General features: G+C 33.7%; 1 protein-coding gene and 9 non-coding genes across 12 annotated transcripts in view; 6 read left to right on the top strand and 4 right to left on the bottom strand.

Moving 5' to 3' along the window:
- LOC101893598 (homeotic protein female sterile) overlaps window positions 1-13147 on the bottom strand; it is a 284910-nt gene that overhangs the window by 40086 nt on the left and 231677 nt on the right. For all 3 annotated transcript variants that reach the window (XM_059129917.1, XM_059129919.1, XM_059129918.1), the window contains one exon: window positions 10207-10368. In XM_059129917.1, the coding sequence (XP_058985900.1) occupies window positions 10207-10368 (162 nt within the window). The remainder of the gene's footprint in view (window positions 1-10206; window positions 10369-13147) is intronic.
- TRNAT-AGU (transfer RNA threonine (anticodon AGU)) lies at window positions 1073-1146 on the bottom strand. The gene has a single exon. It is a non-coding gene; the product is annotated as a tRNA-Thr (tRNA).
- On the bottom strand, window positions 2510-2583 carry TRNAT-AGU (transfer RNA threonine (anticodon AGU)). Its single transcript has one exon. It is a non-coding gene; the product is annotated as a tRNA-Thr (tRNA).
- Window positions 2915-2988, top strand: TRNAT-AGU (transfer RNA threonine (anticodon AGU)). Its single transcript has one exon. It is a non-coding gene; the product is annotated as a tRNA-Thr (tRNA).
- TRNAT-AGU (transfer RNA threonine (anticodon AGU)) lies at window positions 3365-3438 on the bottom strand. Its single transcript has one exon. It is a non-coding gene; the product is annotated as a tRNA-Thr (tRNA).
- Window positions 3784-3857, top strand: TRNAT-AGU (transfer RNA threonine (anticodon AGU)). The gene has a single exon. It is a non-coding gene; the product is annotated as a tRNA-Thr (tRNA).
- TRNAT-AGU (transfer RNA threonine (anticodon AGU)) lies at window positions 4378-4451 on the top strand. Its single transcript has one exon. It is a non-coding gene; the product is annotated as a tRNA-Thr (tRNA).
- TRNAT-AGU (transfer RNA threonine (anticodon AGU)) lies at window positions 5126-5199 on the top strand. Its single transcript has one exon. It is a non-coding gene; the product is annotated as a tRNA-Thr (tRNA).
- TRNAT-AGU (transfer RNA threonine (anticodon AGU)) lies at window positions 6845-6918 on the top strand. The gene has a single exon. It is a non-coding gene; the product is annotated as a tRNA-Thr (tRNA).
- Window positions 8140-8213, top strand: TRNAT-AGU (transfer RNA threonine (anticodon AGU)). The gene has a single exon. It is a non-coding gene; the product is annotated as a tRNA-Thr (tRNA).

Raw genomic sequence — 13147 nt, 5'->3', positions numbered from 1 at the left:
ATTCAAAAAGGTGAGTTTTTTGAATTACCCGGTATTTCGGAAGTGACAGTAAATTAGGTTAGAACTGATTAAAAATTTAATCTAACAATGAATAAACTGGAGTTTTTTTTATAAAAAAATATATAGATATAAATTATAAAATGGCGCCCAATGTGGAAAAAAGATTTTTTTCATAATTTTAGTGTCATCATGAAATACGCTAAGAAAACATGTGAATTATTTAATTCTATAGCACTGAGAGTCCTTCGAAAGAATAAATCTAACAAAAAACTTGAAATTCCCACAAGATCGGCTATTTTAAATTACCCGGTTTTTCGGTTACTTTGGAAGTGACAGTAAATTAGGTAAAAAACTGATTAAATATTAAATCTAAAGATAAATAGACTGCATATTTGCATACAAAAACGGCACCCAATGTAGAAAACATATTTTTTTTCATAATTTTAGCCTTATCGTAAAATCTGCCATAAAAACGTCTGCAAGAATAAATCTAATAAACACAGGAAATTCCAACAAGAGTTGTTATATTAAATTATCCGGTCACATTTGAGAAACCTTAAGTATGTATCGTCAATACAGATGATTGAAAAATTCAAGCTGTTGGTCCCAACACGTCTTCAGCACACCTTCTTAAGAAGTAAACATCAGATTATTTATTTAAAAAAATACTTTTACTTTGAGTACGCACCAAAAGAGCTCCACTTATTGGAAACTCCTTAACTTAGACTGGAATATTTAATTTTTTAACCGAAAAATTAATTTCTTGAATACCATATAAACAAATCAGCATTTTATGGTAAGACAAATTAAATATCCACCTTAGTACACTTCATGTTATAACTACCCACGAATAAAAATATATTTTTTCTAATTTTTCAGTTCAAATGGACTTAGAAATGAATTGCAAATGCGGAGAAATAAAGAATATATTTTTAAGGAAAACTACAAAAATTAGTAGCTTTTTTATGGTCAGAACAAACGGAAAATTGAAAACCAATTGGAAACGCCGAGAAGAAATCAAATAATTTTCTAAAAACAAAACCACCAAAAATTAATAGCTTTTTTTATGGTAAGGCCCCGGCGAGATTCGAACTCACGATCTCCTGTTTACTAGACAGGCGCTTTAACCAACTAAGCCACGGCGCCCCCTAGAAGAAGAGGGCATTTGTACACAGCACATGTTTGTTGCATAATTTCGTGCAGGGATGATTTGAAATAACAAAAAATATACATTTTCAAAATAGCTTAAATAAATGCTTTTGTAAGAAGGGGGTGTATTTTAGAAACAGACGCAACGAAATTGTTGTCTAGGGCAGGGCCGTGCCAGGCAGCGAGTCGGACATTTATGTTCTCCCGATGTCTTGTTCCCTGATTGTATTGTTATATCTCCACCTTAAAAACATCCCTAAAAATTCGTCGTAGACCCCAGAAAGTATATATATTCGTGATTAGCGTAAAATTCAAAGTCGATATAACGATGTCCGTCTGTCTATCTGTTGAAATCACGATACAGTCCACATTATTTGACGTAGAACTTTAAAATTTGGCACAATTGTGTCTAGGATGTTTGGTATTGAAAATGTGATATATCGGTACACGTTTTTCTATAGCCGCCAAATAAAGGTACCACCCGATATTCGTTTTTTCGTGTTTTATTCCCATTTACGAAGATATTTTTGGAAAGACGTAAACTCTGAGATCTCACATTATGGTTATCCTTTCACGGACTGAAAAAATTAACCTATACTTAGTGATTAATGTTATTAGCATTGTCTGGTTATTTTTTCCACTTCATACCTGATTTTGAAAATAGATCCCAAAATCTAATTAGGTATATGTGTGTATATAATGGCATGGACCTGAGATCCCGCAACTCAGTGCAATTTCACAGCAGTTTTCATAGATATTACTAGTTTATTTGAGTAGAATCTATTGTCTATTACAATAATGATATATAATAGCCGCACAGCTTTTTTTCCTCGATGTCTAATTTCAAACCGGAATGATATAAAATGTTTCAAAATCATTTGACTAGAATTCACTGTACAATTACAATAATGGAATAATTTCACAAGATTTTGAAACTCATTTGTCTAGGATCCTTTATTTCAAATTGCGTTCCTTCCCGGTGTACAGTTCATACAACGGCTCCACCGATTTAGGGTTAATAAACTTTGTGGACAAATTAATAACTATTAACCCCAATGCGAAGTTTTTGAAATTTCTATTTATGGAAATCCTCCCAGAATACTATTTTCAAAAATAATTATGGCCATTCTATCAAGCTTATCACCACCGATCCATTCAATGAATATAAATACGTAACCAATGTATAACGTTTTATAATTTTTTTTTCTCTAAGTGTAGTGTATATCCCTAAATTTTTAATAAGTAACTGTAGTAAAAATATAGCATTTTATTTTTTCTTCGAGTGTAGCATAAAAATCTGAAGAGGGGCAACCTTATATGTTATAAAAAAGGGAAATTACAACACTTTCCCATCTGTTTCAGGCCCCGGCGAGATTCGAACTCACGATCTCCTGTTTACTAGACAGGCGCTTTAACCAACTAAGCCACGGCGCCATCTTGCGGACATTCCATTTTGATTTAGCCAGATATGGGAATTTTGAATTAGCTGGCATTGAACTACAAAACAAGTTTTTTTTTTTGCGTCAGCAATATGAATTTGTTAGCGTGACTATTTTATAAATTTCCAAAAAAAAAATGTTTCTCATACATCCAAAAAACCAATAACAAGTTTTTTTTTGTTGAAAACAAAAACAAAAAAATCAAGTATTCGAATGACCGTGATAGAAAAGAAATAAATAATTGAAGTGAATTGTTTATATTTTGCTCTATATTTTAGAGATCTATATTGAATTATATAGAAATTAAATGACGATGGGCGCCAGATGGCGCCGTGGCTTAGTTGGTTAAAGCGCCTGTCTAGTAAACAGGAGATCGTGAGTTCGAATCTCGCCGGGGCCTATCTACTGAGGAACTTACTTTTTTGTGGCAAAGATTTTTTAAGGTTTCTGGGGAGTAAATTTTGAAAAAAAAAAAATTGAAGTTTCTAATAACACGCTTTTATTGCTTACTGACTGGGAAAATGTATTGTCAATTGGTTTGAAATTCAAATTGCAAGTGCATATGTTTGACTGTAGTACTGATATTTTTCGAACTGCCAATTGCATGTGTAACCCAGGGCAAAATACCCAGGGAGATGTATTTCTATTTTCAAAGTTATATTATGTTATTATATGTTGTTCTGTTACCAATATTGGCCCACAACTATATGTTATTATCACAGAAGCCACATATTTTTGGAAATAATTCCCCACAAAAATTACCCAAACTCTGTTGCAGGCCCCGGCGAGATTCGAACTCACGATCTCCTGTTTACTAGACAGGCGCTTTAACCAACTAAGCCACGGCGCCTCACGCGAACTATTTAAAATTGGACAAAACAAAAATTTGTTTTTATTTAGAAAATTGTATTGAATAGTGTTCGAATAATATTTGGAAGTAAGAACAAATCTATAACTCTTCCAAAATATCTAAAAAGATATGCTCTATTCCAGAACTGCTTGAATGTAAAATTTTTTGCTACTATAACCGATTTTTCCTTTATGATATCAAAAAAATAATGCAAATCTAGTAGATTCTTGCTGGTAATGGAAAAGAGCACTAGCTTTTAACGGAAAGATTTCAAAATCTATAGAAATTATTTTTTATAAAATATGCCATATTTTTATTAGACATTTTCTTCAACCGGGGTCAAATGGCGCCGTGGCTTAGTTGGTTAAAGCGCCTGTCTAGTAAACAGGAGATCGTGAGTTCGAATCTCGCCGGGGCCTATACAGTGTTCTGATATTTTTGTATTTATTTCTGGAAATGTATAAACTGGACTTTGATATTTTTATGGAAGAGCACATCTAAAAAAAATACAAGGAGGAAACAATTTGAAATTTCTTGGGGAATGACATTGCCGAAAAAAACTTACTCCGCTTCTCTAAGTTCTTTCATCAAAGAAAATAAAAACGAAGAAATATTTTTTTATTTGGAAACTATTTTCGAAACAAATTTATATTCATTCTTACTCCCCAAAAAAATTTCGTTGATTGAAAATTTTCCGATTTTACCCACCGATGGACATAGACTTCACAATTTAGTGTAGCATTTCCGTACTTATAATGATTGAATATATATTCTTATTTAATGCGCTTTGTCTTTATATCAAAGTAGCTCTAATTTTAAATCGAAACCCAGTCTATAACTGATTTGTTGAACTCAATGTGGCCAACACACTTAAAATTCCCATAATAGTTTTCCAAAGTAACTGTATGTCAATTAAATTATGTCGCACGTTCGCCAAACGGCGCCGTGGCTTAGTTGGTTAAAGCGCCTGTCTAGTAAACAGGAGATCGTGAGTTCGAATCTCGCCGGGGCCTGTGTCACTTAGGTGGCAAATGTTTAATTTTGTTACATGAAATTTCTAGGAACTGCGAAAATCTGTCGTCCATGATGGTTAGTAAATGCAATGTATGTTCGCAACATATATAAGGGGGCTATGGTAATTTTTAAGATATTGTGTGGAACATGTTATGTGAAAATCTCGGTTGGCCTCTTTCGCAAATGGTTTCGAAAGGCATTTCTTGCTACGTCGATGCTGTGTGAAATGAATTCTTCTGTAATTCTGTAATATTATTTTAGTTGACTGACAGTGGAAGAAGATTATAAATGTAAAATCCGACAAGAATTCGCGGGGTAAAAATTGAGAGAAATTTTGAAGGATTACAACAAGTTTTGAAAGATTAATTTTTCGTTTGTCTTTGAAAACTTAAAATACCATTTCTATATGACAAACAATTTCAACTTAATTCAACTTCTTACAATATCTTCCCCAAGTGTCGTAGTTCCATTTGAAGTGCCTATACTTGTGGTCTCTGGATTTATCAATTCAAATTATTATCTCTTATTGAGATAAGATACAAGAAAATAGTATTAAAGATTAGACTATATATTGATTGTAAAGATCGAAGATGTTCCATAATTTATGTTTGGAAGAGACTTGAAATTTTATTATAGGGCATTGATTTGAGGTATAGAACAACGGAGTTCGCATGGCGCCGTGGCTTAGTTGGTTAAAGCGCCTGTCTAGTAAACAGGAGATCGTGAGTTCGAATCTCGCCGGGGCCTACAAGTCCATTAGAATTGGATTTGAAACAAGTTTTTTTGATTTTGATTGATTTTAAATATTCACTTAAAAAAGTCACTTAAATTTCCAGAAAATAAATTTCTGAGTAAATCCCAGAGAATTTTGGTGACAAATGTAAAAATTGTAACATTTCCGTTGAAAATTCAAACTTGAATGGACCTCAAAAACAATTCTGGTTATTATACCCTCCACCTTGGAAAGGAGGGTATATTAACTTTGTCATTCCGTTTGTAACATCCCTAAATATTCGTTTTAGACCCCATAAAGTATATATATTCATAATCAGCATAAAATTCTAAGTCGATTTAACGATGTCCGTCTGTCTGTCTGTCCGTCTGTCTGTCTGTCTGTTGAAATCACGATACAGCCCACATTATTTGACGTAGAGCTCCAAAATTTAGCAGAGCTATTTGCATTGTGTCTAGGATGGTTGGTATTGAAAATGAGATATATCGGTCCACGTTCTGGTATAGTCCCCATATAACGGTACCTCCCGATATTCGGTATTTTGATGATTTATGCCACATTTTTTCACGGATTTGTCTTAAAATTGGTATTTGTAGGTCATAGCGGGTCCCTGAGCGTGTGGCAAAACATTGCATGTATAGGTCCATGTTGTGGTATAGCCCCCATATAAAGGTACCTCCCGATATTCGGTATTTTAGTTTTTTTACCACATTTTTTCACGGATTTGTCTGAAAATCGGTATTTGTTGGTCATAATGGGTTCCAGCTCCGGTGGCGAAACATTGTAATTATAGGTCCACGTTTTGGTATAGCCCCCATATAACGGTACCTCCCGATATTCGGTAATTTGATGATTTTTGCCACATTTTTTTAGGGATTTGTTCGAAAATTGGTATTTGTTGGTCATAATTGGTTCCAGCTTCGGTGGCGAAACATTGCATGCATGGGTCCATGATTTGATATAGCCCCCATATAACGGTACCCTCCCGATATTCGGTATTTTGATGGTTTTTGCCACATTTTTTCACTGATTTGTCTAAAAATTGGTATTTGTGGGTCATAATGGGTTCCAGCTCCGGTGGCGAAACATTGTAATTATAGGTCCACGTTTTGGTATAGCCCCCATATAACGGTACCTCCCCATAATCGGCATTTTAATGGTTTTTGCCACATTTCTTCTAATGTTTCTTTTACCCTAAGGTGGAGGGTATTAAAAGTTTGGCCCGGCCGAACTTAATGTTTTTTTACTTGTTTTTTCTAATATCTTTTAATCCATCCTCACATATTTGCTAATAAAAAAATATATGAAAAATATTAAAATTATGTTAAAAAAAAAATTATGTTAATTTTTGTTAAAAGTTTTAACTTGGGATTATTTTGTTTGTATTTTTTATCTTTCTTTGATATTTTACTTTTCATTTTGATATGTTTCTGTGAGTAATCCTTGTCATAGTGCAGTATTTCTGCGCTTAGAATTTTCGGAATTTATTTTTTTATTCAAGTCGCTTGACTTTTGTCTCAAAATCCCTGTGATTTCAGAGAAAAGCACATTTTATAACTGATTTGTTGAACTCAATGAACCAACATCACTTAAAATTCGCATAGCTGCTTTCCAATGCACACTATTTGTGTATGAAAAAATGTGGCACCTACGCCAACGGGCGCCGTGGCTTAGTTGGTTAAAGCGCCTGTCTAGTAAACAGGAGATCGTGAGTTCGAATCTCGCCGGGGCCTATTCAGTGTTGCGATTGGTTTTTTGTATTTATTCTTGGAAAATGGTAGATTTTAAACGGCATAAACTGGTCATTTTATAGAAATGAATTAAAGATATCTGGGAGAAAAAAGTCTGTCGTGCCGACATTTTTCTAATTTTTCGAATATGGTTCTAAAAGAAAGTTTAAACAGGAACATATTTTTATTGTTGGCGATTGTCGAAAGCAATCTGAGAGTTTTATTTATCTGCCATTGGGTGACGAGAATTTATATACCTTTTTTTTAGCTTTGAACGAAAAACTGTTCATTCCATTTTCACGAACTGACATTTGTCTAGCCAATTTATGTTATTAGTAACAGTTGATGCAATTGGGGATAATTCTTCTCCACTGCTGGATTTGGAGCAAATTATTTGAATTAGGAGACTTCACCAACCGATAAATTTAATTTATTGTTCATAATTCTGTTTCGTATATATATTTTTTATTAATTTCTAATGGTTTTTATGTAAATTTTCCTCTTATTTCAAATCGAAACACATTTTATAACTGATTTGTTAAACTCAATGTACAGGCATACACTTAAAATTCGCATTACACTTTTTCAATACAAGTAATTTTTGAATGAAAATATGTGGGACTAATAAGCGCCTGTCTAGTAAACAGGAGATCGTGAGTTCGAATCTCGCCGGGGCCTATTCAGTGTTGCGAAATTTTTTTTTTTTATTATTGGAAATTGGGAAAATTTTCATTGCAGACATAGCATAAACTGGAAAATTTATAGAAATGATTCGAAGATATATAGGGGAAGGGAAGGCATTGGGTATCGGGAATTTATAATCTTTATTTAACTTTGATTGAACAACTGTATTTTTTTTAATTGTTTTACGAACTGACATTAGTCTAGCCAATTAAGGATATTAGCAAGAGATGGTGCAGTTGTGTATAAGTTTTCCCCACTGCTGAGTTCTGAGTATAGTCTTCCAATGATAAAAAACTTCATCCGCCGATTAAGTGGAGGGAAAAGTTTTCCAAATCGAATTCATTATTCATGATTTTATTTGGAATATATTTTTTATTAATTTCAAGTGGGTTTTACCTCAAAATTCCTCTAATTTCATATCAAAGCATAATCTATAACTGATTTGTCGAACTCAATGTACCGACACACACTTAAAATTCGCATAACACTTTTTCTATACAAATTATTTGTGAATGAAAATATGTCGCACGTTGACCAAATGGCGCCGTGGCTTAGTTGGTTAAAGCGCCTGTCTAGTAAACAGGAGATCGTGAGTTCGAATCTCGCCGGGGCCTATTCAGTGTTGCGATTTGTTTTTTGCATTTACGCTTGGAAAATGGAAATTTTTAATTATAGAAATAGCATAAAATAGACATTTTATAGGACTGAATCGAAGATATATAGCAGAGAAAAATTTGACGAATGTAAAGGAATGGACTGAAAATTAAATGAAAAATGTCACTTCGCTATTTATTCAAATCTTTTATAAAGAAAATTTAAAACTGGGAAGTATTTTTAACGCTGGAGACTGTCGAAAGCAATTTATATTATTTGTTTAGTTATCATAGGGTCTCGAGAATTTATTATCCTTATTTTGCTGTGACTAAAACCCGTTCCTCAATTATTATTTTATTATTATTATTTATCCTTGAATGTCCTTCACCCGCCGATTAAGTGGAGGAAAAACTTTTCCAAATTGAATTCATTGTTCATAATTCCGTTTGGAATATATATTTTTTATTAATTTCAAGTGGTTTTTATGTCAAAATTCTCCTAAATTCATATCAAAACTTATTCTATAACTGATTTAATGAACTCAATGTACCGACACACACTTAAAATTCGCATAACACTTTTTCAATACAAATGGCTTAGTTGGTTAAAGCGCCTGTCTAGTAAACAGGAGATCGTGAGTTCGAATCTCGCCGGGGCCTATCCTAAATGGAAGTTTTTTTTTTTCATATTTTTTTATTTAATTTGATTCTGTCCTCTAATTTTAGCAATCAATGCTAAATTTGTTTGCCCAAAAATTAATTAGCCTTCTCTATACAACATCGGAATTAAATTACCGAGGCTAGCGAAAAACAACTAATTAAAATGTGTTTTATGAAAATCAAAACACAATTTAATTAAATTCAAATATAATGTCCTTATACTCTGTCCCAATAACATTGCCACAATTCCGCCTGCTTATGCATTTGCCAGCCACGCTCAATTGATGAAATTAATTCCGCAACATATTCCCAAAACGACGAAACAAATATCGAAAAATCTCCCATAATACAAAAGTAATTAAATTAGTATTGTTATAAATTGAATTTACTTTGGAATTGATGATGGACATCCGGTTGAGATTTTGTGTTGGCTGTTTTCGGGAGGAGAGAAAAAAGAAGCAAGCATGACCATAATCCCCCCATAAAATTACCAAAGCTGCATGGGAAAAAAGTGCCCTGCTTATCCTTGTTTTGTTTAGTCTCTAGGGTCATCAGTATCCTCATCGTCATCATCAACATCGTGGCAGGATAATTGATATTGAGGTTTTCAGTGAGCTGTTTTTTTGTGTCTCTCTATCTCTTGTTTCTGTTAAGTTGATTATTGCGGAACAATATGGATAAAGGTCTGCCGTAATGGAGTGACCACTACCAATACCACCAAACAGAAATAATCAAATTTTGATGGTGTTTCTTTTTTTCTGTTGTTAAGGGTTTCATTATGGAAAGTAGGGAAAACAAAGGCAGAAAAAATAGGAATGGATGGAAAACATAGGATTTACAATTTTGTTGAAATAGGCAAGCATGAAGTGAAATATTTAGGCAAATCTGGAGATTTGTCAAATAGAATTGTAAGATAATTTATGGGGTCAATTTTTGGATTTCGCTAGACAGTAACATATCCAAGATTTACATGGGATACCTTAATAAAAATCTGAATTTGAATATTGGAGATGAAAAATAGTACTAGGTTCTTTGGGGTTTGAGACTTTTAGGGTAATTTTCCTTAAGAAAGTCAAGCACGAATACTTATTTAGTTCTCCAAACAAGGCCTTATTCATTTCAAGATTTAATGGTCCTTCACTACATTTGTGAATAAGCTGTTCCAAGCTTCCTTGATTCTTTAGAAGTCTAATAAAATAGCTAGATAAGTCTTCTTAAAATCTCTTCAAAAAATCAAACTTTAAAGCTTCGATGTTTCTCTAAAAGCTTTCCTGCAAACGTCTTCTCTTGAAACTTTCATGTCCTTTTCGGAAATATTTTTTCTAAGCTATTTTAATTTTTTCGAAAAACTTACCGTTTTTACAACTTGATTTAATATAGCCGCCTTATCCGGTTTGCTCGATGTTGCATCACCGCGTCTGTTAAGCTGTAAAAATTCGGATAGTTGCTCGATATAATTGTTTTCCAATTCACGACGTCGTTTCTCATTGTTGCATTTATTGATTTGGGATTGAGGCTGAAAGAAAAATTGAATTTGAGAATTTTATTATAATTTAAATCGGGGGATATTTTTATATAAAAGCTATAACAAAAGCTGAGCCCTGCACAATACGAACTCAATAAGGAAAAATTTGGGGAAATTAAATGAAAAACATGTCCAAGGCGAAAAAAGTACTTGAAATACTCGGACTTATCCCTACATTGGGGCTATTCGACAGAGTGGACAGATATGATCCATTTTCTGTACCAATGATTCTGGATATAGTGACACGAAATCAAAATGCCGAAATTCGCCAAATTAAATGGAAAACAAGGCCAAATCATAAAAAACTAAAAATAATCCTTACTTGGGGCTATACCATAAATTGACCAGTACAACCCAAGAAGCGATTTGATCGAAACCCGCGTCGCAGTGGCCGAAAAATGTCTCATGAGCTGAACATATCGCAATATTCGGCATTCGGAAAATATTGAAAAATGAGCTCGGGGAAAAGTCATTGAAATTCCAATAAGTGCAAGAACTTACACCGCAACAAAAAGAAAATAGACTCAAAAGAGCTAAAGAGTTGTTGCGTTTGGCCGAAAGTGGTGAACTGCAGAATTTCGGTTTCTCCGATGAGAAAACATTCGTTGTCCAGCAGTTTGTAAACAAACAAAAATTGATCGTGTTTACTTGTCAAAGAGGTCAGCTGAAAATGTGCACTTTTGGTTGGCCAACAGAACTTAAGCGCCGGCCATAGTTATGGTGTGGGCCGCCATAACAGCCCATGGTCGCTCTCCGCTCGTATAAATCGACCGTGGCATCAGAATAAATGCCGAATATTATCGCGAAAATATTCTGGAGGTTGTATTAAAGCCTTGGGCACGCAAACATTTTGGCCGTTGACCTTGGGAATCAAAACAGGAATGCACAACACTATCGCACTCAGAATGTTTACAAAATGTGGTTCCTCGCTTCATTTCCAGCGCACAATGGCCACGAAAATATCCGGATACCAATCCATTGGACTATTGTGTCTGGTGTATTTTGGAAAGCAAGGTTGGCACTAAAAAATACCAAAATGTCGATCACCTCAAGCCAGCGCTTCGCCGGGAATGGGCCAAAATACCGCAGAGAAACATTCGGGCAGCGTGTGAAGGTTTCATTGGCCGTTTGAAGGCCATAGTTCGTGCCAAAGGTGACCAATTCGAACAAATCTAAACTTATTCTAAAATTTAATGCTACTTCCGACATTTTTTACTTTCATTCAATAAAATTTAAAAAAATGTAAAAATTATGGCGTTTGACTTTGTTGCAGTTTTTTTATCTCACCCTGAGATTGAGAAATTCTGAGATTGTTAGTAAAATTTTGCGTAGGCTATTTCTTCCTTTGAATAAATTGGCCTAAATCCAACTTTGATGATACTTTGATGAGGCTTCAAATCGAAAAAAAGACTGAGGAAAAATTGATCAAAAAAATTAGGAAATATTTTCGGTTTGAATATTTTTTTACATTGACAGAAATATTTTTTTTTATTGATATGTAGTGAAAATAATGATTTCCTTTCTTCGGACTTATAGTGAAATTTGATGAAGAATATTTTTGGTGTCATCCTTCTTAAATGATGCTTTGTAAGAGAATTTTGCATTATCTTATATAACGTCCGTTTTTAACCCTAAAATGTGTTTTTCATTTTTATGAATTCCTGGCGTTAAGGCAAGTTCTACACTTTTGACGTCTCCTGGGACCTATAGTAGAATTTTATGACAAACAATTTTGTGGAATATTTTGACATGCTACGATCCCGTTTAAATGGAGTTTTCTACCATATATAGAAGAAAGGACCAAAAAGGCCCCTTTAATGACTCGTTTGATGGTTGAAATGTTCGACCGGAATAATCCTAGTGTTTTTATCGGTAATTTTTGTAAAGTCACTATATACCTAAAATCAACGAATTCCAAACTTAATCTGAAAATTTCAAGAAAAAAAAAATGTGGGAGAGGGGAGAACTTGCCCCTCTATTAAGGTTGAAATGTTCAAAGTGTCGATACACGTGTTTCCTACTTTTAGCTCAACTTTCATAGTCTGCTGGATTTTCTTGTAAATATTAAAAAAATTAATTTTGTCGCACAGTGTAAAAATATCGAAATAGCTCGAATCAATTACTTAAAGCTACGTAGTCATCAATTCCTACGTCGAACATTTTGTCCGAAAAGAAAAAAAAGAAGTTTAATCAAGAATATTTCCAAGGGTAATCTAAGTTTTTTATGTGGATGTTTTTCAGAACTTTTTCAAATTCTCCTCAGGGCTTTGAAGGGAATTTTGTTATTGTCCTTTTTGGAACTTTTAACCTGAAATTTTAAAGGGGATGGTTTTCCACTGGATCTGTGGGCTTTAAATGCGATCTGGGGGCTTTTTAAAATAAATTTTGTCAATACCCTTCAGGGCTTTAAACGTGTATTTCTAGTAGGACAAACTTTTGAAGGCTCTTTAGGGTTCAAAACGCCGATTTTTGAATTGCCAGTGGGGATTTAAACATGTATTATCATGAGGTCATTCATGGTGTTGTGCTTGGATTTGTTCTATTTTCTTACACCCTCTCTTTCAAAGGCTCACATTTCTTTACGCAAAGTTTCTTTGTGTTCAATTGGACACATAGAATACCAGAATGGCAAAAGAGAGTACAATTTTATATAATTTCTCTCTCCCTTTCTTTTTTTATTTATAAAGCAGACTTACCCACAATTTATGCATTTTTAGTGGTAAGAGTCTCTTTCGCCCTGCCGAATCTATTGCAAATGAAACTCGAAAGA

This window comes from Musca domestica, unplaced genomic scaffold (genome assembly GCF_030504385.1).
Source record: "Musca domestica strain aabys unplaced genomic scaffold, Musca_domestica.polishedcontigs.V.1.1 7, whole genome shotgun sequence".
Lineage (NCBI taxonomy): Eukaryota > Metazoa > Arthropoda > Insecta > Diptera > Muscidae > Musca > Musca domestica.
The sequence above is the reverse complement of the archived record's forward strand: the minus strand, read 5'-3'. Positions and strand labels throughout refer to the sequence as shown.